General features: G+C 40.2%; 1 protein-coding gene across 3 annotated transcripts in view; it reads left to right on the forward strand.

Moving 5' to 3' along the window:
• abcc8b (ATP binding cassette subfamily C member 8b) overlaps positions 1 to 25,083 on the forward strand; it is a 115,348-nt gene that overhangs the window by 25,736 nt on the left and 64,529 nt on the right. The window contains exons 24-33 of one of the 3 annotated variants that reach the window (XM_089135257.1): positions 555 to 668; positions 1,513 to 1,597; positions 2,336 to 2,365; positions 3,689 to 3,933; positions 5,500 to 5,666; positions 5,742 to 5,811; positions 5,998 to 6,155; positions 6,984 to 7,076; positions 7,160 to 7,262; positions 7,555 to 7,668. In XM_089135257.1, coding sequence (XP_088991383.1) covers positions 555 to 668; positions 1,513 to 1,597; positions 2,336 to 2,365; positions 3,689 to 3,933; positions 5,500 to 5,666; positions 5,742 to 5,811; positions 5,998 to 6,155; positions 6,984 to 7,076; positions 7,160 to 7,262; positions 7,555 to 7,668 — 1,179 coding nt within the window. The remainder of the gene's footprint in view (positions 1 to 554; positions 669 to 1,512; positions 1,598 to 2,335; positions 2,366 to 3,688; positions 3,934 to 5,499; positions 5,667 to 5,741; positions 5,812 to 5,997; positions 6,156 to 6,983; positions 7,077 to 7,159; positions 7,263 to 7,554; positions 7,669 to 25,083) is intronic. The other 2 variants (XM_089135258.1, XM_089135259.1) reach the window with 2 other exon arrangements.

Genomic DNA, 25,083 nt, shown 5'->3' on the forward strand with positions numbered 1-25,083 from the left:
TAACACATAAGTTGCTGTTTTTTTTTTTTAAGTTACAAACCTGTTCACCCGGAGAAAAACTCGATGAAGTGTTACTAAGACATCCTGTCATAGCATTTTTGGTACATAACGGCAACCGTAGATGCAATACGCACTTGAAAAAGCGAGGCGCTGGAGAGCAAAATTCGTTTGAATGCAAAATACTATTTAACCACTAGATGGGGGTATTTCCTACACAGAGTCCCTTTAATGCGATTAATCGCGAGCTAACTACGACATTAATGCGATAAATCGCGAGCTAACTATGACAGTAATGTGATTAATCGTGAGCTAGCTATGACATTAATGCGATTAATCACAAGCTAACTATGACATTAATGCGATTAATCGTGAGCTAACTATGCCAGTAATGTGATTAATCGTGAGTTAACTATGACATTTATGCGATTAATCGCGATTAAATATTTTAATTGTTTGACAGCACTAGTATTTATGTATTTATTATTGTGTCAGCTTTGGCATTCCATGATTGTCAGTGCATGTGTCAGCTTGAGTGTGTGTGTGTGTCGCCGCAGATTATCGCGATGCGGGACGGGACGGTGCAGACGCAGGGGACGCTGAAGCACATCCAGGCCGCCGAACCCGAGCTGTTCGAGCAGTGGAGGACCCTGATGAACCGCCAGAACAAAGTCAATCTCTTGCATATGACGATAACAAAATAACATCAATAATAATTATATTAATGCATGTACATTATATCGTTTATAATGTAAATATACTGTATTAACCATAGTCATTATTTAATTATTATTATTATTTAATTAAGTGCTTTGTTGCTGTATACTTATTATAAAGTGTTACTAAGGTAAATTAATGTTTTTATTTTTTTATGAATTAATGTATTCATAAACATAATTATTTGATATGATGTTTGATTTTCAAAAATAAATACAACAGTACTTAATAAATGCAGTTTAACATTTTGTAAATGCTTCTTCGATATGATGTTCATCTAAAATAAAGTAAAACAATATTTGCATTTTTAAATAATGTGTTTATAAAAATAATTAATTGATATAATATTCTTCTAAAAAAATAAATGTCAATACTTTAAATTTATTTATTAAATACAGTCCATTTTTTTGCAGTCAGTATTAATTTGTTGAAATGCTTTGTTTTTCAAAAAAAAATATATATATAAATGTAGTTATAAAAAATACTTCTTTGATATGATGTTCATTTAAAATAAAATAAATAAATGCTGATTTCTTTTATTAATGTATTTATACAACTTTTGATATGACATTCTTCTAAAATAATATATATTATTTAAAAAATCTTTGACGATGTTCTTTCCGATTAAAATAAATATATGTATTTTTAGTTTTTAATTAACTCATTCATATAAAATATGTTCATCAAATAAATACAATTATTGTTTTAAGTAATTGTATTTATTTAAGCCAAATATTTATTTATTTATTGAAATGCCTCTTTGATGTGATGATTGGTGTTGTTCTGTTGTGAGCGCAGGAGAACAGCACCGAACTGAAGAGGAAGAGTTTCAGACGGGCCATGTACTCCCGGGACACCCTGGCCACGGAGGACGAGGACGAAGGTACACACACACACATCTGGGAACATGGAGAGAAACATGCATGCAACTCAAGATACGCTTCTGTTATTATCAAAAACCAGGGAAGATAGCGAAAAAACTTGTACATAAACTGTATTATTAATGTGTTTTTAGGTGCAATAATCTATATACTCTAAAACAGTGGTAAAACTTGGTTCATTAGTTAATGTATTAACTAGCATGTACTAACAATAACTGTATTTGTTAATGGTTGTTAGTTAAATGCAGATGTTCATTGTTTGTTCATGTTAGTTCACAGTGCATTAACTAATGTCAACAAGATTTTAATAAAGCATTAGTACATTTTTATTAACATAATTCATGCTATATTCACTATTTGTTAATGCTAACTAATACACTCTAAAAAATGCTGGGTTGTTTTAACCCAATTTTGGGTCAAATATGGACAAACCCGAAATGTTGGGTTAAAAATGTAATGTAAAAATTTAACCCAACGGCTGGGTTAGTCCATATTTGACCCAAAGTTGGGTTAAAACAACCCAGCATTTTTTAGAGTGTAATATTAACGAATTAACCTTATTGTAAAGTGTTACCAAAACACATGCTCATCCTTTGACAGATCGTTATCATTATCCGGTTACATAGCAACAGTTTTCTGGTATTTCCGCTCATCTGTCGCTGTGTGATCAGTGTGTGTGTGTGTTCAGTTCTGCAGTGTGACTCTGCTGTTCTTCATGTGTGTGTTGCACTCATGCTCAGCTGCTGATGTCTCAGTCAGTGAACTGAAAGGTCTGACAGACTCGATAGCATGACTCTTTGAGCATGAAGCCCGCGGGTGTGAAGCCACTGTAATGCATCGAGCTCCTTTCAATCGTAGAGTTATGTAATGCATCGACAACAGTACTGAGCTTTAGTCATTACATTAGGTATTCAGTGTGTAGGTGGAGAGGAGAGTAAAGTGCTTTATATCCATGAGCGATGCTTCTGTAGTGACACTCACCCCATCCTGCACGATCTCCCGTCGCTCCTGCTAGTGTTTTGCATGTTTGTTCAATCATCCTTCGGAGAAAATCATCACTGCTTCCAGATCAGCATGTGACGGTTCATCTCTGATCATTGGACTCTTAAAGGTGCAGGGACTGATTTCTGTGCCACTATCAACCAACTTAATTTTACTAAAAACATTTAATTTGTAAATAATGTTTATATTTCATTTGATGTTTTTATTTTAAAACGATTAATCCCATCCAAAATTAAAGTTTGTGTTTACATAATATATGCGTGCATTCTGTGTATAATTATTTTGTATAAACAATATAAATACAAATATTTATATGTTAAGTAAATAAAATAAATAAATATTTATATATAAAATATTTCTATATTAAGTATATACATGCAAATATTGCTTAAAATATATACATGCATATGTGTGTATTTATATACAAAATAATTATACACAGTGCATTAATTGTTGCCTGCACTATATATATGTATATATATATATATATATATATATATATATATATATATTAGGGCTGTCAAACGATTAATCGTGATTAATCGGATCTAAAATAAAGTTTGTGTTTACATAATATATGTGGGTGCACTGTGTTTAATTATTTTGTATATATATATATATATATATATATATAAACACATGCATGCATGTATATTTAAGAAAAAAATATGATTTATATCTAAAATATTTATATTTATAACATAGATTATATATAAATCTATATACAGTATATACATGAAAATATTTCTTAAATATATACAAGCATGTGTATGTATTTATATATATAAAATAATTATATTATATATAGCAGTGCCCCCACATATATTATGTAAACACAAACTTTTATTTTGGATGTGAATAATCCCGACTAATCATTTGACAGCCCTAATATATATATATATATATATATATATATATATATATATATATAATTTGGACAGAATGCAATTCCGAAATTATACTTTCATTTTCATATATTTCGAGCTGATCTGAGCGTGATCTGTGGCTGAACTCTGCTTAACCTCAGTCAGAGTGAGATTGAATGGCGTTAAATGGTGTGTGTGTGTGTGTGTGTGTGTGTGTGTGTGCAGACAGCTCAACCAGCACCGATGAGGAGAGCCTCAGGGCGGAGCTGCGTCACAGGACCCACATCCCCTGGAGCTCGTTGTTCTCGTACCTGAGATCTGCCGGCCCCGTCCTCCTCGCGCTGCTCGTGTTCTCTCAGCTCTGCAAACACACACTCATGGTGGCCATCGACTTCTGGCTCGCTCACTGGACCACACACGTCATCGCAGTGCAGATCGAGACCAGTGGAGGGAACTGCAGTGACACTGGGGTGAGAGAACTGACACACACACTAACCCGACTTCTAAACCTATCCATTCTTCAAAACTTTCTGTATTTTTCGATTTTCTAAAAACCTTTAATAACATTATTTTATATCAGATTTACACACGAGGACGTCCCTAAAGGAGGGAGTTTTTGTCAGGCTTTGGGTACAAATTTGTCACACACACACACACTGCACTAACATCAGGCTCTGTAGTCTCGAGGGTCTGACCGCAGCTGTGTGTGTGTGTGCCTCGCTCGAGTCCCAGTAGACTGTGTGTCCACTACTTTTCTATGCTAAAAGTGTTTCACATTTTCCTAGAATGTTAATAATAGTGTTCATAATTCTCTCGTCTGTAAGATTATTGTTTTTGTAATAAATCAAGGGTGAGGTCACACTCTTGAACACTCAGGTTTGGTTGGATTGTTTACTATAAGTAACTACAAATGTGAACACACACAAACACGTTTTTATTCAGAAAGTACACATTAAAGCTACAATATGTAATAAAATATCCAATAATCACTTGCAGTGTGTGACACATTTCCTGCAGTTGGACTTTAACACACTCAAATGCAGTTTAGTGTGAGTGTAGAGCAGGTGGAACAGCGCCAAGTTACTTCACAAGTTATATCTGCTGGACTCGTGTGTGTGCGTGTGTGTGTGTGTGCCGATATCTGTCTCTCATTAGCAGTCGAGCCCTGCTTCACACCATAGTCATGATAAACATCACTGTATTCACTCATACATAAACATTATTAGATCCGTCCAGGGATCCATCGCTTGACGACAAGCTCATCAACCTTCGCCTGTGTTACTGTAAGACGTTAGCGACCCCTAGTGGCGAAACTAAATAAATACATATTGTAGCTTTAAATCAAAACTGCAAAGACATAATGTTGCAAAAATTTAAAAAAATATGACGCTGTTTTCAGCATTATTAATAGTAAATGTTTCTTGAGCATCAGATCATCATATTAGAGTGATTTCTGAAGGATCTTGTGACACTGAAGACTGGAGTAATGATGCTGAACATTCAGATTTGATTACAGGAATAAATTACACTTCCCTTTATATTCATATAGAAAAAGAGGATTAGGGCCAAACAATAATAAAAAAAATAAAGCCATGTCAAGATTTAAGTCATTAAAATGCGAGATTAAAGTCTCAACATTTTATTTCTACTTTTTTTCCCGAGTTTTTTCTTGAAACATTATGTGAACACATGAAACGTTTTATTTCGAATTTTTCATTAAGTTTTTTTTCTGAAAACACGACTTTATCCTCAAAATGTAATGATTTAATTCTCAACATTTTATTTCGACTCTTTTCATCAAAAGTTTAATCTGGGTTTATAATGACTTTAATCTCGAGATTGGCCCTAATCCTCTTCTGTAATAAACGGCTATATTCCAAATGATATTTCACATTTTTTTAGTGTATTCTTGATCAAATAAATGCAGTCTTGGAGAGCAGAAGATTCCCTAAAGGTCCAATGCTTCTTCAGTCTGCTTTAAGGAGGAGTTGTGTGTTTCCAGTGTGTTGATCATGTTCCTGTTCTTCTCCATCCAGGAGTGTGTGTTCCAGCACTCGCTGTACCTGCAGGTGTTCAGTGTGTTGTGTGTTCTGGGGATCGTCCTGTGTCTCGTCACGTCTCTGGCGGTCGAGTGGACGGGTTTACGAGTGTCCAGAGAGCTTCACTGCAGCCTCCTCCGCATCATAGTGCTCGCGCCCATGAGGTGTGTGTGTGTGTGTGTGAGTGTGTGTGTGTGTGATTGAAACAACATGCATGAGCTGTTCTGTGTTTCCCTCAGGCTGTTCGAGACAACACCACTGGGGAACATCCTGAACCGGTTCTCCACTGATACCAACACAATCGATCAGGTATTGCCGCTTTACACTCGGTGGCTCCGACCGACAGTTTTGACCCAAAATGTTTATTTTTTTGGGAATGGTATGAAACTTGATACTGGTTTTGGCACTTGCTGTGTGATGGTCATGTGGGGTTACAGAGACACGTGTCACATGTTGTGTGTGTGTGTCTGATCTGATGTTCTGGTGTAACTCCAGCATATCCCGGTGACGATGGAGTGTTTGATCCGCTCGACGCTGCTGTGTGTGTCCGCGGTGGGCGTCATCTCGTACGTCACGCCGGTGTTCCTCATCGCGCTGCTGCCGCTGGCCGTCGCCTGCTACTTCATTCAGAAGTATTTCAGAGTCGCGTCCAGGTGAGAACTCCCCAAACACACACCAGAGGAACCGAGCCGGGGTTAGAGTTCCTCTCCAGTTACCGGCTCGTAATAACACAGGTTAACTAGGATAATATACTGCCATTGGAGTTTTTATATTGCATTTCCTAATATTTCCGAAAATAATATATTACATTTTATTTTTTAGATATTTTATTTATATTTAATGGGTTTTTTTTATTATATTTCTCATTATTTCCCAATAATGTATATATATATATATATATACTGTATATATATATATATAAATATATACGGTCGTGCTCAGAATTAATGGCACCCCCAGTAAATATGATCAAAACTGCCTGTAAAAAATAAATCTGCGTCATTTTTCCTTTGAATCTTTCATTCAATATATTGCCAAAAATCCAAATGTATTTTGGAGAAAAACATTTAACATTTGTGAATTATTAGATTTTTGGCAATTTTTTTTTTATTAAATATTTTTTTTTTACTGCCAGTTTTGATCATATATATATATATATATATATATATATATATATATATATAACATTTGATGTTTTAGTAAATGTAAAAAAAAAACATACATTTTTGTATTTAATTTGTGTAACTTATTCCATTTTAATTTTTTTTATTTAATTTTTGTAATATATTTCCTATTATTTCTCAAAACGTAATGTTACAATGATAAAAAATGTTTATATATATTTTTATTTTATTTAAAAAATGTTTTAATAATACAAAATGGTAAAAAGAATACACAAAATTGTAATCTAGTCTATTTCAGTAACTGGTGATTATATCCTCTGCGGTGTGTGCGTCTGTGTGTGTGTGTGTGTGTGTTAGAGACCTGCAGCAGTTGGAGGACAGCACTGAGATGCCGCTTCTGTCCCATTTCTCTCAGACCGTAGAGGGGCTCACGACCATCAGAGCGTTCAGGTAACACACACACACACACACACACTCTCACACACACACACACACACTGTGCTGGATATCAACTGCACTGTGTTTGGTCTCAGGCACGAGCAGAAGTTTAAGAAGAAGCTGCTGGAACACACCGATGCGAATAACATATCCTCACTCTTCCTGACGGCGGCCAATCGCTGGCTGGAGGTCCGCATGGTAATCACACATCCACATCGCACACATCCACGTCTGTCCACATCACATATCCATATACAGCAGTCAACATTCAAAGTGGATAAAAAACCTTTCATCAAAGTCATACATGATGAATTTTGAACATTACTCGTTCTTGTCTTAGGACGATCCACTTCAAATGTTGACTTCTGTATATCCCACATATATATATTTGCTTATTATTAATTACAGCATGTTATGACAACAATCATTTAGAAGTGATAAGATGCATGCTGTCCCAGGGAAGCGGGTTCTGAAAGTTGTTTGTGTGCAGGAATACGTCGGGGCGTTCGTGGTCCTGATCGCTGCCGTCGCCTCTATAACCAGTGCGTTATACAGCCAGCTCTCGGCCGGACTGGTGGGACTGGGACTGACCTACGCATTAATGGTAAACTGGAGAACTCAAGCCTCCACACAACCGCTGCATTTTTATTTTCAGATTCATAAACTTTCAAGGACCTGTGGGAACGCTGCTATTTCAATCATTTATAACGGCAGCTGTGACATTAAAGTGGCTCGGGTTGTTCTGGGTTTAACCCATTCAGACCCTGTGTACATTACAATGGACATCGCATGTCAGCCCCCTTTTTTAACTTCTGGAGCATTTCACAATGTACAAAACGGTCAATATCTCAGAAATGACGAATTTTGAGTTTTTCTGATCTTCTTGAAACTCTGGATTCTGATAGAGGGCCATGAGACTTAGACCTGAGTGCAAAAATGGAGCCTCTACACCCTTCCAGAGCGGAGATATCGAAACTCAAAATGTCGACCCGAAAAAAAACAACAACAGTGTTGCCCCTTTCGTTTTTTTTTTTTTTTCGGGCGAGAAATTAAGTTTCTCCAATCTTCTCAAAACTCTGGATTCTGATAGAGGGCCATGAGACTTTGACCTGAGTGCAAAAATGGAGGCTCTAGACCCTTCCAGAGCTGAGATATTGAAATTCAAAATTTCGACCCGAACAAAAAAAACGACAGTGGTACCCCTTACATTTTTTTTGGGGGGGGCGAAAAATTAAGTTTCTCCAATCTTCTCAAAACTCTGGATTCTGATTGAGGGCCATGAGACTTAGACCTGAGTACAAAAATGGAGGCTCTAGACCCTTCCAGAGCTGAGATATTGAAACTCAAAATTTCGACCCAAAAAAAAAACGACAGTGGTACCCCTTATGTTTTTTTGGGGGGGGGGCGAAAAATTAAGTTTCCCCAATCTTCTCAAAACTCTAAATTCTGATAGAGGGCCATGAGACTTAGACCTGAGTGCAAAAATGGAGGCTCTAGATGCTTCCAGAGCTGAGATATTGAAACTCAAAATTTCGACCCAAAAAAAAACGACAGTGGTACCCCTTACGTTTTTTTTTCGGGGGGCAAAAAATTAAGTTTCCCCAATCTTCTCAAAACTCTGGATTCTGATAGAGGGCCATGAGACTTAGACCTGAGTGCAAAAATTGAGGCTCTAGACCCTTCCAGAGCTGAGATATTGAAACTCAAAATTTCGACCCAAAAAAAACCCGACAGTGGTACCCCTTACGTTTTTTTTCGCGGGGGCAAAAAATTAAGTTTCCCCAATCTTCTCAAAACTCTGGATTCTGATAGAGGGCAATGAGACTTAGTCCTGAGTGCAAAAATGGAGGCTCTAGACCCTTCCAGAGCGGAGATATCAAAACTCAAAATTTCGACCCGAAAAAAAAACGACAGTGGTACCCCTTACATTTTTTGGGGGGGGGGCGAAAAATTAAGTTTCCCCAATCTTCTCAAAACTCTGGATTCTGATAGAGGGCCATGAGACTTACACCTGAGTGCAAAAATGGAGGCTCTAGACCCTTCCAGAGCTGAGATATTGAAACTCAAAATTTCGACCCAAAAAACAAACGACAGTGGTACCCCTTACGTTTTTTTGGGGGGGCAAAAAATTAAGTTTCTCCAATCTTCTCAAAACTCTGGATTCTGATAGAGGGCCATGAGACTTAGACCTGATTGCAAAAATGGAGGCTCTAGACCCTTCCAGAGCTGAGATATCGAAACTCAAAATTTCGACCCAAAAAAAAAAACGACAGTGGTACCCCTTACGTTTTTTTTGGGGGGGCGAAAAATTAAGTTTCCCCAATCTTCTCAAAACTCTGGATTCTGATAGAGGGCCATGAGACTTACACCTGAGTGAAAAAATGGAGGCTCTAGACCCTTCCAGAGCTGAGATATTGAAACTCAAAATTTCGACCCAAAAAAAAAACGACAGTGGTACCCCTTACGTTTTTTTTCGGGGGGCGAAAAATTAAGTTTCTCCAATCTTCTCAAAACTCTGGATTCTGATAGAGGGCCATGAGACTTAGACCTGAGTGCAAAAATGGAGGCTCTAGACCCTTCCAGAGCTGAGATATTGAAACTCAAAATTTCGACCCAAAAAAAAAACGACAGTGGTACCCCTTACGTTTTTTTGGGGGGGGCGAAAAATTACGTTTCCCCAATCTTCTCAAAACTCTGGATTCTGATAGAGGGCCATGAGACTTAGTCCTGAGTGCAAAAATGGAGGCTCTAGACCCTTCCAGAGCGGAGATATCGAAACTCAAAATTTCGACCCGAAAAAAAAACGACAGTGGTACCCCTTACGTTTTTTTTCGGGGGGCAAAAAATTAAGTTCCTCCAATCTTCTCAAAACTCTGGATCCTGATAGAGGGCAATGAGATTTAGTCCTGAGTGCAAAAATGGAGGCTCTAGACCCTTCCAGAGCTGAGATATCGAAACTCAAAATTTCGACCCGAAAAAAAAACGACAGTGGTACCCCTTACATTTTTTTGCGGGGGGCAAAAAATTAAGTTTCTCCAGTCTTCTCAAAACTCTGGATTCTGATAGAGGGCAATGAGACTTAGTCCTGAGTGCAAAAATGGAGGCTCTAGACCCCTCCAGAGCTGAGATATTGAAACTCAAAATTTCGATCCAAAAAAAAAACGACAGTGGTACCCCTTACGTTTTTTTTCGGGGGGCAAAAAATTAAGTTTCCCCAATCTTCTCAAAACTCTGGATTCTGATAGAGGACAATGAGACTTAGTCCTGAGTGCAAAAATTGAGGCTCTAGACCCTTCCAGAGCTGAGATATCGAAACTCAAAATTTCGACCCGAAAAAAAAACGACAGTGGTACCCCTTACATTTTTTTTGGGGGGGGGGGGGGGGCGAAAAATTAAGTTTCTCCAATCTTCTCAAAACTCTGGATTCTGATAGAGGGCCACGAGACTTAGACCTGAGTGCAAAAATGGAGGCTCTAGACCCTTCCAGAGCTGAGATATTGAAACTCAAAATTTCGACCCAAAAAAAAACGACAGTGGTACCCCTTACGTTTTTTTTCGGGGGGCAAAAAATTAAGTTTCCCCAATCTTCTCAAAACTCTGGATTCTGATGGAGGGCAATGAGACTTAGTCCTGAGTGCAAAAATGGAGGCTCTAGACCCTTCCAGAGCGGAGATATCGAAACTCAAAATTTCGACCCGAAAAAAAAAACGACAGTGGTACCCCTTACATTTTTTGGGGGGGGGCGAAAAATTAAGTTTCTCCAATCTTCTCAAAACTCTGGATTCTGATAGAGGGCCATGAGACTTAGACCTGAGTGCAAAAATGGAGGCTCTAGACCCTTCCAGAGCTGAGATATCGAAACTCAAAATTTCGACCCAAAAAAAAACGACAGTGGTACCCCTTACGTTTTTTTTTCGGGGGGCAAAAAATTAAGTTTCTCCAATCTTCTCAAAACTCTGGATTCTGATAGAGGGCCATGAGACTTAGACCTGAGTGCAAAAATGGAGGCTCTAGACCCTTCCAGAGCTGAGATATTGAAACTCAAAATTTCGACCCAAAAAAAAAAACGACAGTGGTACCCCTTACGTTTTTTTTCGGGGGGCGAAAAATTAAGTTTCCCCAATCTTCTCAAAACTCTGGATTCTGATAGAGAGCAATGAGACTTAGTCCTGAGTGCAAAAATGGAGGCTCTAGACCCTTCCAGAGCGGAGATATCGAAACTCAAAATTTCGACCCAAAAAAAAAACGACAGTGGTACCCCTTACGTTTTTTTTCGGGGGGCAAAAAATTAAGTTTCTCCAATCTTCTCAAAACTCTGGATTCTGATAGAGGGCAATGAGACTTAGTCCTGATTGCAAAAATGGAGGCTCTAGACCCTTCCAGAGCTGAGATATTGAAACTCAAAATTTCGACCCAAAAAAAAAAACGACAGTGGTACCCCTTACGTTTTTTTTCGGGGGGCGAAAAATTAAGTTTCCCCAATCTTCTCAAAACTCTGGATTCTGATAGAGGGCAATGAGACTTAGTCCTGAGTGCAAAAATGGAGGCTCTAGACCCTTCCAGAGCGGAGATATCGAAACTCAAAATTTCGACCCGAAAAAAAAACCGACAGTGGTACCCCTTACGTTTTTTTTGGGGGGGGCGAAAAATTAAGTTTCCCCAATCTTCTCAAAACTCTAGATTCTGATAGAGGGCAATGAGACTTAGTCCTGAGTGCAAAAATGGAGGCTCTAGACCCTTCCAGAGCGGAGATATCGAAACTCAAAATTTCGACCCGAAAAAAAAACGACAGTGGTACCCCTTACATTTTTTGGGGGGGGGCGAAAAATTAAGTTTCTCCAATCTTCTCAAAACTCTGGATTCTGATAGAGGGCCGTGAGACTTAGTCCTGAGTGCAAAAATGGAGGCTCTAGACCCCTCCAGAGCTGAGATATTGAAACTCAAAATTTCGACCCAAAAAAAAAAAACGACAGTGGTACCCCTTACGTTTTTTTGGGGGGGCGAAAAATTACGTTTCCCCAATCTTCTCAAAACTCTGGATTCTGATAGAGGGCCATGAGACTTAGTCCTGAGTGCAAAAATGGAGGCTCTAGACCCTTCCAGAGCGGAGATATCGAAACTCAAAATTTCGACCCGAAAAAAAAACGACAGTGGTACCTCTTACGTTTTTTTTCGGGGGGCAAAAAATTAAGTTTCTCCAATCTTCTCAAAACTCTGGATTCTGATAGAGGGCAATGAGATTTAGTCCTGAGTGCAAAAATGGAGGCTCTAGACCCTTCCAGAGCTGAGATATCGAAACTCAAAATTTCGACCCGAAAAAAAAACGACAGTGGTACCCCTTACATTTTTTTGCGGGGGGGGGGGGGGCGAAAAATTAAGTTTCTCCAATCTTCTCAAAACTCTGGATTCTGATAGAGGGCAATGAGACTTAGACCTGAGTGCAAAAATGGAGGCTCTAGACCCTTCCAGAGCTGAGATATCGAAACTCAAAATTTCGACCCAAAAAAAAACGACAGTGGTACCCCTTACGTTTTTTTTTCGGGGGGCAAAAAATTAAGTTTCTCCAATCTTCTCAAAACTCTGGATTCTGATAGAGGGCCATGAGACTTAGTCCTGAGTGCAAAAATGGAGGCTCTAGACCCCTCCAGAGCTGAGATATTGAAACTCAAAATTTCGACCCAAAAAAAAAACGACAGTGGTACCCCTTACGTTTTTTTTCGGGGGGCAAAAAATTAAGTTTCCCCAATCTTCTCAAAACTCTGGATTCTGATAGAGGACAATGAGACTTAGTCCTGAGTGCAAAAATGGAGGCTCTAGACCCTTCCAGAGCTGAGATATCGAAACTCAAAATTTCGACCCGAAAAAAAAACGACAGTGGTACCCCTTACATTTTTTTTGGGGGGGGGGGGGGGGCGAAAAATTAAGTTTCTCCAATCTTCTCAAAACTCTGGATTCTGATAGAGGGCCATGAGACTTAGACCTGAGTGCAAAAATGGAGGCTCTAGACCCTTCCAGAGCTGAGATATTGAAACTCAAAATTTCGACCCAAAAAAAAAAAAACAGTGGTACCCCTTACGTTTTTTTTCGGGGGGCAAAAAATTAAGTTTCCCCAATCTTCTCAAAACTCTGGATTCTGATAGAGGGCAATGAGACTTAGTCCTGAGTGCAAAAATGGAGGCTCTAGACCCTTCCAGAGCTGAGATATTGAAACTCAAAATTTCGACCCAAAAAAAAAACGACAGTGGTACCCCTTACGTTTTTTTTCGGGGGGCAAAAAATTAAGTTTCTCCAATCTTCTCAAAACTCTGGATTCTGATAGAGGGCAATGAGACTTAGTCCTGAGTGCAAAAATGGAGGCTCTAGACCCCTCCAGAGCTGAGATATTGAAACTCAAAATTTCGACCCAAAAAAAAAACGACAGTGGTACCCCTTACATTTTTTTTCGGGGGGCAAAAAATTAAGTTTCTCCAATCTTCTCAAAACTCTGGATTCTGATAGAGGGCAATGAGACTTAGTCCTGAGTGCAAAAATGGAGGCTCTAGACCCTTCCAGAGCTGAGATATTGAAACTCAAAATTTCGACCCAAAAAAAAAACGACAGTGGTACCCCTTACGTTTTTTTTCGGGGGGCAAAAAATTAAGTTTCCCCAATCTTCTCAAAACTCTGGATTCTGATAGAGGGCAATGAGACTTAGTCCTGAGTGCAAAAATGGAGGCTCTAGACCCTTCCAGAGCTGAGATATCGAAACTCAAAATTTCGACCCGAAAAAAAAACGACAGTGGTACCCCTTACATTTTTTTGGGGGGGGCGAAAAATTAAGTTTCTCCAATCTTCTCAAAACTCTGGATTCTGATAGAGGGCCATGAGACTTAGACCTGAGTGCAAAAATGGAGGCTCTAGACCCTTCCAGAGCTGAGATATTGAAACTCAAAATTTCGACCCAAAAAAAAAACGACAGTGGTACCCCTTCCGTTTTTTTTCGGGGGGCAAAAAATTAAGTTTCTCCAATCTTCTCAAAACTCTGGATTCTGATAGAGGGCAATGAGACTTAGACCTGAGTGCAAAAATGGAGGCTCTAGACCCTTCCAGAGCTGAGATATTGAAACTCAAAATTTCGACCCCAAAAAAAAACGACAGTGGTACCCCTTACGTTTTTTTTCGGGGGGCAAAAAATTAAGTTTCTCCAATCTTCTCAAAACTCTGGATTCTAATAGAGGGCATTGAGACTTACACCTGAGTGCAAAAATGGAGGCTTTAGACCCTTCCAGAGCTGAGATATCGAAAACTCAAAATTTCGACCCAAAAAAAAAACGACAGTGGTACCCCTTACGTTTTTTTTCGGGGGGCAAAAAATTAAGTTTCCCCAATCTTCTCAAAACTCTGGATTCTGATAGAGGGCAATGAGACTTAGTCCTGAGTGCAAAAATGGAGGCTCTAGACCCTTCCAGAGCTGAGATATTGAAACTCAAAATTTCGACCCAAAAAAAAAACGACAGTGGTACCCCTTACGTTTTTTTTCGGGGGGCAAAAAATTAAGTTTCCCCAATCTTCTCAAAACTCTGGATTCTGATAGAGGACAATGAGACTTAGTCCTGAGTGCAAAAATGGAGGCTCTAGACCCTTCCAGAGCTGAGATATCGAAACTCAAAATTTCGACCCGAAAAAAAAACGACAGTGGTACCCCTTACATTTTTTTTTGGGGGGGGGGGGGGGCCGAAAAATTAAGTTTCTCCAATCTTCTCAAAACTCTGGATTCTGATAGAGGGCCATGAGACTTAGACCTGAGTGCAAAAATGGAGGCTTTAGACCCTTCCAGAGCTGAGATATTGAAACTCAAAATTTCAACCCAAAAAAAAAACGACAGTGGTACCCCTTACGTTTTTTTTCGGGGGGCAAAAAATTAAGTTTCCCCAATCTTCTCAAAACTCTGGATTCTGATAGAGGGCAATGAGACTTAGTCCTGAGTGCAAAAATGGAGGCTCTAGACCCTTCCAGAGCTGAGATATTGAAACTCAAAATTTCGACCCAAAAAAAAAACGACAGTGGTACCCCTTACGTTTTTTTTCGGGGGGCAAAAAATTAAGTTTCCCCAATCTTCTCAAAACTCTGGATTCTGAAAGAGGACAATGAGACTTAGTCCTGAGTGCAAAAATGGAGGCTCTAGACCCTTCCAGAGCTGAGATATCGAAACTCAAAATTTCGACCCGAAAAAAAAACGACAGTGGTACCCCTTACATTTTTTTGGGGGGGGGCGGGGGGGGGGGCGAAAAATTAAGTTTCTCCAATCTTCTCAAAACTCTGGATTCTGATAGAGGGCCATTAGACTTAGACCTGAGTGCAAAAATGGAGGCTCTAGACCCTTCCAGAGCTGAGATATTGAAACTCAAAATTTCGACCCGAAAAAAAAACGACAGTGGTACCCCTTACATTTTTTGGGGGGGGGGCGAAAAATTAAGTTTCCCCAATCTTCTCAAAACTCTGGATTCTGATAGAGGGCCATGAGACTTACACCTGAGTGCAAAAATGGAGGCTCTAGACCCTTCCAGAGCTGAGATATTGAAACTCAAAATTTCGACCCAAAAAACAAACGACAGTGGTACCCCTTACGTTTTTTTGGGGGGGCAAAAAATTAAGTTTCTCCAATCTTCTCAAAACTCTGGATTCTGATAGATGGCCATGAGACTTAGACCTGATTGCAAAAATGGAGGCTCTAGACCCTTCCAGAGCTGAGATATCGAAACTCAAAATTTCGACCCAAAAAAAAAAACGACAGTGGTACCCCTTACGTTTTTTTTGGGGGGGCGAAAAATTAAGTTTCCCCAATCTTCTCAAAACTCTGGATTCTGATAGAGGGCCATGAGACTTACACCTGAGTGAAAAAATGGAGGCTCTAGACCCTTCCAGAGCTGAGATATTGAAACTCAAAATTTCGACCCAAAAAAAAAACGACAGTGGTACCCCTTACGTTTTTTTTCGGGGGGCGAAAAATTAAGTTTCTCCAATCTTCTCAAAACTCTGGATTCTGATAGAGGGCCATGAGACTTAGACCTGAGTGCAAAAATGGAGGCTCTAGACCCTTCCAGAGCTGAGATATTGAAACTCAAAATTTCGACCCAAAAAAAAAACGACAGTGGTACCCCTTACGTTTTTTTTGGGGGGGCGAAAAATTACGTTTCCCCAATCTTCTCAAAACTCTGGATTCTGATAGAGGGCCATGAGACTTAGTCCTGAGTGCAAAAATGGAGGCTCTAGACCCTTCCAGAGCGGAGATATCGAAACTCAAAATTTCGACCCGAAAAAAAAACGACAGTGGTACCCCTTACGTTTTTTTTCGGGGGGCAAAAAATTAAGTTCCTCCAATCTTCTCAAAACTCTGGATCCTGATAGAGGGCAATGAGATTTAGTCCTGAGTGCAAAAATGGAGGCTCTAGACCCTTCCAGAGCTGAGATATCGAAACTCAAAATTTCGACCCGAAAAAAAAACGACAGTGGTACCCCTTACATTTTTTTGCGGGGGGCAAAAAATTAAGTTTCTCCAGTCTTCTCAAAACTCTGGATTCTGATAGAGGGCAATGAGACTTAGTCCTGAGTGCAAAAATGGAGGCTCTAGACCCCTCCAGAGCTGAGATATTGAAACTCAAAATTTCGATCCAAAAAAAAAACGACAGTGGTACCCCTTACGTTTTTTTTCGGGGGGCAAAAAATTAAGTTTCCCCAATCTTCTCAAAACTCTGGATTCTGATAGAGGACAATGAGACTTAGTCCTGAGTGCAAAAATTGAGGCTCTAGACCCTTCCAGAGCTGAGATATCGAAACTCAAAATTTCGACCCGAAAAAAAAACGACAGTGGTACCCCTTACATTTTTTTTGGGGGGGGGGGGGGGGGGCGAAAAATTAAGTTTCTCCAATCTTCTCAAAACTCTGGATTCTGATAGAGGGCCACGAGACTTAGACCTGAGTGCAAAAATGGAGGCTCTAGACCCTTCCAGAGCTGAGATATTGAAACTCAAAATTTCGACCCAAAAAAAAACCACAGTGGTACCCCTTACGTTTTTTTTCGGGGGGCAAAAAATTAAGTTTCCCCAATCTTCTCAAAACTCTGGATTCTGATGGAGGGCAATGAGACTTAGTCCTGAGTGCAAAAATGGAGGCTCTAGACCCTTCCAGAGCGGAGATATCGAAACTCAAAATTTCGACCCGAAAAAAAAAACGACAGTGGTACCCCTTACATTTTTTGGGGGGGGGCGAAAAATTAAGTTTCTCCAATCTTCTCAAAACTCTGGATTCTGATAGAGGGCCATGAGACTTAGACCTGAGTGCAAAAATGGAGGCTCTAGACCCTTCCAGAGCTGAGATATCGAAACTCAAAATTTCGACCCAAAAAAAAACGACAGTGGTACCCCTTACGTTTTTTTTTCGGGGGGCAAAAAATTAAGTTTCTCCAATCTTCTCAAAACTCTGGATTCTGATAGAGGGCCATGAGACTTAGACCTGAGTGCAAAAATGGAGGCTCTAGACCCTTCCAGAGCTGAGATATTGAAACTCAAAATTTCGACCCAAAAAAAAAAACGACAGTGGTACCCCTTACGTTTTTTTTCGGGGGGCGAAAAATTAAGTTTCCCCAATCTTCTCAAAACTCTGGATTCTGATAGAGAGCAATGAGACTTAGTCCTGAGTGCAAAAATGGAGGCTCTAGACCCTTCCAGAGCGGAGATATCGAAACTCAAAATTTCGACCCAAAAAAAAAACGACAGTGGTACCCCTTACGTTTTTTTTCGGGGGGCAAAAAATTAAGTTTCTCCAATCTTCTCAAAACTCTGGATTCTGATAGAGGGCAATGAGACTTAGTCCTGATTGCAAAAATGGAGGCTCTAGACCCTTCCAGAGCTGAGATATTGAAACTCAAAATTTCGACCCAAAAAAAAAACGACAGTGGTACCCCTTATGTTTTTTTGGGGGGGGCGAAAAATTAAGTTTCCCCAATCTTCTCAAAACTCTAAATTCTGATAGAGGGCCATGAGACTTAGACCTGAGTGCAAAAATTGAGGCTCTAGATGCTTCCAGAGCTGAGATATTGAAACTCAAAATTTCGACCCAAAAAAAAACGACAGTGGTACCCCTTACGTTTTTTTTTCGGGGGGCAAAAAATTAAGTTTCCCCAATCTTCTCAAAACTCTGGATTCTGATAGAGGGCCATGAGACTTAGACCTGAGTGCAAAAATTGAGGCTCTAGACCCTTCCAGAGCTGAGATATTGAAACTCAAAATTTCGACCCAAAAAAACCCCGACAGTGGTACCCCTTACGTTTTTTTTCGCGGGGGCAAAAAATTAAGTTTCCCCAATCTTCTCAAAACTCTGGATTCTGATAGAGGGCAATGAGACTTAGTCCTGAGTGCAAAAATGGAGGCTCTAGACCCTTCCAGAGCGGAGATATCAAAACTCAAAATTTCGACCCGAAAAAAAAACGACAGTGGTACCCCTTACATTTTTTTGGGGGGGGCGAAAAATTAAGTTTCCCCAATCTTCTCAAAACTCTGGATTCTGATAGAGGGCCATGAGACTTACACCTGAGTGCAAAAATGGAGGCTCTAGACCCTTCCAGAGCTGAGATATTGAAACTCAAAATTTCGACCCAAAAAACAAACGACAGTGGTACCCCTTACGTTTTTTTGGGGGGGCAAAAAATTAAGTTTCTCCAATCTTCTCAAAACTCTGGATTCTGATAGAGGGCCATGAGACTTAGACCTGATTGCAAAAATGGAGGCTCTACACCCTTCCAGAGCTGAGATATCGAAACTCAAAATTTCGACCCAAAAAAAAAAACGACAGTGGTACCCCTTACGTTTTTTTGGGGGGGCGAAAAATTAAGTTTCCCCAATCTTCTCAAAACTCTGGATTCTGATAGAGGGCCATGAGACTTAGACCTGATTGCAAAAATGGAGGCTCTAGACCCTTCCAGAGCTGAGATATCGAAACTCAAAATTTCGACCCAAAAAAAAAACGACAGTGGTACCCCTTACGTTTTTTTTCGGGGGGCAAAAAATTTAGTTTCTCCAATCTTCTCAAAACTCTGGATTCTGATAGAGGGCAATGAGACTTAGTCCTGAGTGCAAAAATGGAGGCTCTAGACCCTTCCAGAGCTGAGATATTGAAACTCAAAATTTCGACCCCAAAAAAAAAACGACAGTGGTACCCCTTACGTTTTTTTTGGGGGGGCGAAAAATTAAGTTTCCCCAATCTTCTCAAAACTCTGGATTCTGATAGAGGGCCATGAGACTTACACCTGAGTGAAAAAATGGAGGCTCTAGACCCTTCCAGAGCTGAGATATTGAAACTCAAAATTTCGACCCAAAAAAAAAACGACAGTGGTACCCCTTACGTTTTTTTTCGGGGGGCGAAAAATTAAGTTTCTCCAATCTTCTCAAAACTCTGGATTCTGATAGAGGGCCATGAGACTTAGACCTGAGTGCAAAAATGGAGGCTCTAGACCCTTCCAGAGCTGAGATATTGAAACTCAAAATTTCGACCCAAAAAAAAAACGACAGTGGTACCCCTTACGTTTTTTGGGGGGGGGCGAAAAATTACGTTTCCCCAATCTTCTCAAAACTCTGGATTCTGATAGAGGGCCATGAGACTTAGTCCTGAGTGCAAAAATTGAGGCTCTAGACCCTTCCAGAGCTGAGATATTGAAACTCAAAATTTCGACCCAAAAAAACCCCGACAGTGGTACCCCTTACGTTTTTTTTCGCGGGGGCAAAAAATTAAGTTTCCCCAATCTTCTCAAAACTCTGGATTCTGATAGAGGGCAATGAGACTTAGTCCTGAGTGCAAAAATGGAGGCTCTAGACCCTTCCAGAGCGGAGATATCAAAACTCAAAATTTCGACCCGAAAAAAAAAACGACAGTGGTACCCCTTACATTTTTTTTGGGGGGGCGAAAAATTAAGTTTCCCCAATCTTCTCAAAACTCTGGATTCTGATAGAGGGCCATGAGACTTACACCTGAGTGCAAAAATGGAGGCTCTAGACCCTTCCAGAGCTGAGATATTGAAACTCAAAATTTCGACCCAAAAAACAAACGACAGTGGTACCCCTTACGTTTTTTTGGGGGGGCAAAAAATTAAGTTTCTCCAATCTTCTCAAAACTCTGGATTCTGATAGAGGGCCATGAGACTTAGACCTGATTGCAAAAATGGAGGCTCTAGACCCTTCCAGAGCTGAGATATCGAAACTCAAAATTTCGACCCAAAAAAAAAACGACAGTGGTACCCCTTACGTTTTTTTGGGGGGGCGAAAAATTAAGTTTCCCCAATCTTCTCAAAACTCTGGATTCTGATAGAGGGCCATGAGACTTAGACCTGATTGCAAAAATGGAGGCTCTAGACCCTTCCAGAGCTGAGATATCGAAACTCAAAATTTCGACCCAAAAAAAAAACGACAGTGGTACCCCTTACGTTTTTTTTCGGGGGGCAAAAAATTTAGTTTCTCCAATCTTCTCAAAACTCTGGATTCTGATAGAGGGCAATGAGACTTAGTCCTGAGTGCAAAAATGGAGGCTCTAGACCCTTCCAGAGCTGAGATATTGAAACTCAAAATTTCGACCCAAAAAAAAAAACGACAGTGGTACCCCTTACGTTTTTTTTGGGGGGGCGAAAAATTAAGTTTCCCCAATCTTCTCAAAACTCTGGATTCTGATAGAGGGCCATGAGACTTACACCTGAGTGAAAAAATGGAGGCTCTAGACCCTTCCAGAGCTGAGATATTGAAACTCAAAATTTCGACCCAAAAAAAAAAACGACAGCGGTACCCCTTACGTTTTTTTTCGGGGGGCAAAAAATTAAGTTTCTCCAATCTTCTCAAAACTCTGGATTCTGATAGAGGGCCATGAGACTTAGACCTGAGTGCAAAAATGGAGGCTCTAGACCCTTCCAGAGCTGAGATATTGAAACTCAAAATTTCGACCCAAAAAAAAACGACAGTGGTACCCCTTACGTTTTTTTTCGGGGGGCAAAAAATTAAGTTTCTCCAATCTTCTCAAAACTCTGGATTCTGATAGAGGGCAATGAGACTTAGTCCTGATTGCAAAAATGGAGGCTCTAGACCCTTCCAGAGCTGAGATATTGAAACTCAAAATTTCGACCCAAAAAAAAAAACGACAGTGGTACCCCTTACGTTTTTTTTCGGGGGGCGAAAAATTAAGTTTCCCCAATCTTCTCAAAACTCTGGATTCTGATAGAGGGCAATGAGACTTAGTCCTGAGTGCAAAAATGGAGGCTCTAGACCCTTCCAGAGCGGAGATATCGAAACTCAAAATTTCGACCCGAAAAAAAAACCGACAGTGGTACCCCTTACGTTTTTTTTGGGGGGGGCGAAAAATTAAGTTTCCCCAATCTTCTCAAAACTCTGGATTCTGATAGAGGGCAATGAGACTTAGTCCTGAGTGCAAAAATGGAGGCTCTAGACCCTTCCAGAGCGGAGATATCGAAACTCAAAATTTCGACCCGAAAAAAAAACGACAGTGGTACCCCTTACATTTTTTGGGGGGGGGCGAAAAATTAAGTTTCTCCAATCTTCTCAAAACTCTGGATTCTGATAGAGGGCCGTGAGACTTAGTCCTGAGTGCAAAAATGGAGGCTCTAGACCCCTCCAGAGCTGAGATATTGAAACTCAAAATTTCGACCCAAAAAAAAAAAACGACAGTGGTACCCCTTACGTTTTTTTGGGGGGGCGAAAAATTACGTTTCCCCAATCTTCTCAAAACTCTGGATTCTGATAGAGGGCCATGAGACTTAGTCCTGAGTGCAAAAATGGAGGCTCTAGACCCTTCCAGAGCGGAGATATCGAAACTCAAAATTTCGACCCGAAAAAAAAACGACAGTGGTACCTCTTACGTTTTTTTTCGGGGGGCAAAAAATTAAGTTTCTCCAATCTTCTCAAAACTCTGGATTCTGATAGAGGGCAATGAGATTTAGTCCTGAGTGCAAAAATGGAGGCTCTAGACCCTTCCAGAGCTGAGATATCGAAACTCAAAATTTCGACCCGAAAAAAAAACGACAGTGGTACCCCTTACATTTTTTTGCGGGGGGGGGGGGGGGCGAAAAATTAAGTTTCTCCAATCTTCTCAAAACTCTGGATTCTGATAGAGGGCAATGAGACTTAGACCTGAGTGCAAAAATGGAGGCTCTAGACCCTTCCAGAGCTGAGATATCGAAACTCAAAATTTCGACCCAAAAAAAAACGACAGTGGTACCCCTTACGTTTTTTTTTCGGGGGGCAAAAAATTAAGTTTCTCCAATCTTCTCAAAACTCTGGATTCTGATAGAGGGCCATGAGACTTAGTCCTGAGTGCAAAAATGGAGGCTCTAGACCCCTCCAGAGCTGAGATATTGAAACTCAAAATTTCGACCCAAAAAAAAAACGACAGTGGTACCCCTTACGTTTTTTTTCGGGGGGCAAAAAATTAAGTTTCCCCAATCTTCTCAAAACTCTGGATTCTGATAGAGGACAATGAGACTTAGTCCTGAGTGCAAAAATGGAGGCTCTAGACCCTTCCAGAGCTGAGATATCGAAACTCAAAATTTCGACCCGAAAAAAAAACGACAGTGGTACCCCTTACATTTTTTTTGGGGGGGGGGGGGGGGCGAAAAATTAAGTTTCTCCAATCTTCTCAAAACTCTGGATTCTGATAGAGGGCCATGAGACTTAGACCTGAGTGCAAAAATGGAGGCTCTAGACCCTTCCAGAGCTGAGATATTGAAACTCAAAATTTCGACCCAAAAAAAAAAAACAGTGGTACCCCTTACGTTTTTTTTCGGGGGGCAAAAAATTAAGTTTCCCCAATCTTCTCAAAACTCTGGATTCTGATAGAGGGCAATGAGACTTAGTCCTGAGTGCAAAAATGGAGGCTCTAGACCCTTCCAGAGCTGAGATATTGAAACTCAAAATTTCGACCCAAAAAAAAAACGACAGTGGTACCCCTTACGTTTTTTTTCGGGGGGCAAAAAATTAAGTTTCTCCAATCTTCTCAAAACTCTGGATTCTGATAGAGGGCAATGAGACTTAGTCCTGAGTGCAAAAATGGAGGCTCTAGACCCCTCCAGAGCTGAGATATTGAAACTCAAAATTTCGACCCAAAAAAAAAACGACAGTGGTACCCCTTACATTTTTTTTCGGGGGGCAAAAAATTAAGTTTCTCCAATCTTCTCAAAACTCTGGATTCTGATAGAGGGCAATGAGACTTAGTCCTGAGTGCAAAAATGGAGGCTCTAGACCCTTCCAGAGCTGAGATATTGAAACTCAAAATTTCGACCCAAAAAAAAAACGACAGTGGTACCCCTTACGTTTTTTTTCGGGGGGCAAAAAATTAAGTTTCCCCAATCTTCTCAAAACTCTGGATTCTGATAGAGGGCAATGAGACTTAGTCCTGAGTGCAAAAATGGAGGCTCTAGACCCTTCCAGAGCTGAGATATCGAAACTCAAAATTTCGACCCGAAAAAAAAACGACAGTGGTACCCCTTACATTTTTTTGGGGGGGGCGAAAAATTAAGTTTCTCCAATCTTCTCAAAACTCTGGATTCTGATAGAGGGCCATGAGACTTAGACCTGAGTGCAAAAATGGAGGCTCTAGACCCTTCCAGAGCTGAGATATTGAAACTCAAAATTTCGACCCAAAAAAAAAACGACAGTGGTACCCCTTCCGTTTTTTTTCGGGGGGCAAAAAATTAAGTTTCTCCAATCTTCTCAAAACTCTGGATTCTGATAGAGGGCAATGAGACTTAGACCTGAGTGCAAAAATGGAGGCTCTAGACCCTTCCAGAGCTGAGATATTGAAACTCAAAATTTCGACCCCAAAAAAAAACGACAGTGGTACCCCTTACGTTTTTTTTCGGGGGGCAAAAAATTAAGTTTCTCCAATCTTCTCAAAACTCTGGATTCTAATAGAGGGCATTGAGACTTACACCTGAGTGCAAAAATGGAGGCTTTAGACCCTTCCAGAGCTGAGATATCGAAAACTCAAAATTTCGACCCAAAAAAAAAACGACAGTGGTACCCCTTACGTTTTTTTTCGGGGGGCAAAAAATTAAGTTTCCCCAATCTTCTCAAAACTCTGGATTCTGATAGAGGGCAATGAGACTTAGTCCTGAGTGCAAAAATGGAGGCTCTAGACCCTTCCAGAGCTGAGATATTGAAACTCAAAATTTCGACCCAAAAAAAAAACGACAGTGGTACCCCTTACGTTTTTTTTCGGGGGGCAAAAAATTAAGTTTCCCCAATCTTCTCAAAACTCTGGATTCTGATAGAGGACAATGAGACTTAGTCCTGAGTGCAAAAATGGAGGCTCTAGACCCTTCCAGAGCTGAGATATCGAAACTCAAAATTTCGACCCGAAAAAAAAACGACAGTGGTACCCCTTACATTTTTTTTGGGGGGGGGGGGGGGCGAAAAATTAAGTTTCTCCAATCTTCTCAAAACTCTGGATTCTGATAGAGGGCCATGAGACTTAGACCTGAGTGCAAAAATGGAGGCTTTAGACCCTTCCAGAGCTGAGATATTGAAACTCAAAATTTCAACCCAAAAAAAAAACGACAGTGGTACCCCTTACGTTTTTTTTCGGGGGGCAAAAAATTAAGTTTCCCCAATCTTCTCAAAACTCTGGATTCTGATAGAGGGCAATGAGACTTAGTCCTGAGTGCAAAAATGGAGGCTCTAGACCCTTCCAGAGCTGAGATATTGAAACTCAAAATTTCGACCCAAAAAAAAAACGACAGTGGTACCCCTTACGTTTTTTTTCGGGGGGCAAAAAATTAAGTTTCCCCAATCTTCTCAAAACTCTGGATTCTGAAAGAGGACAATGAGACTTAGTCCTGAGTGCAAAAATGGAGGCTCTAGACCCTTCCAGAGCTGAGATATCGAAACTCAAAATTTCGACCCGAAAAAAAAACGACAGTGGTACCCCTTACATTTTTTTGGGGGGGGGCGGGGGGGGGGGCGAAAAATTAAGTTTCTCCAATCTTCTCAAA

This window comes from Pimephales promelas, chromosome 10 (assembly GCF_988280905.1).
Source record: "Pimephales promelas chromosome 10, fPimPro1.hap1.1, whole genome shotgun sequence".
NCBI lineage: Eukaryota > Metazoa > Chordata > Actinopteri > Cypriniformes > Leuciscidae > Pimephales > Pimephales promelas.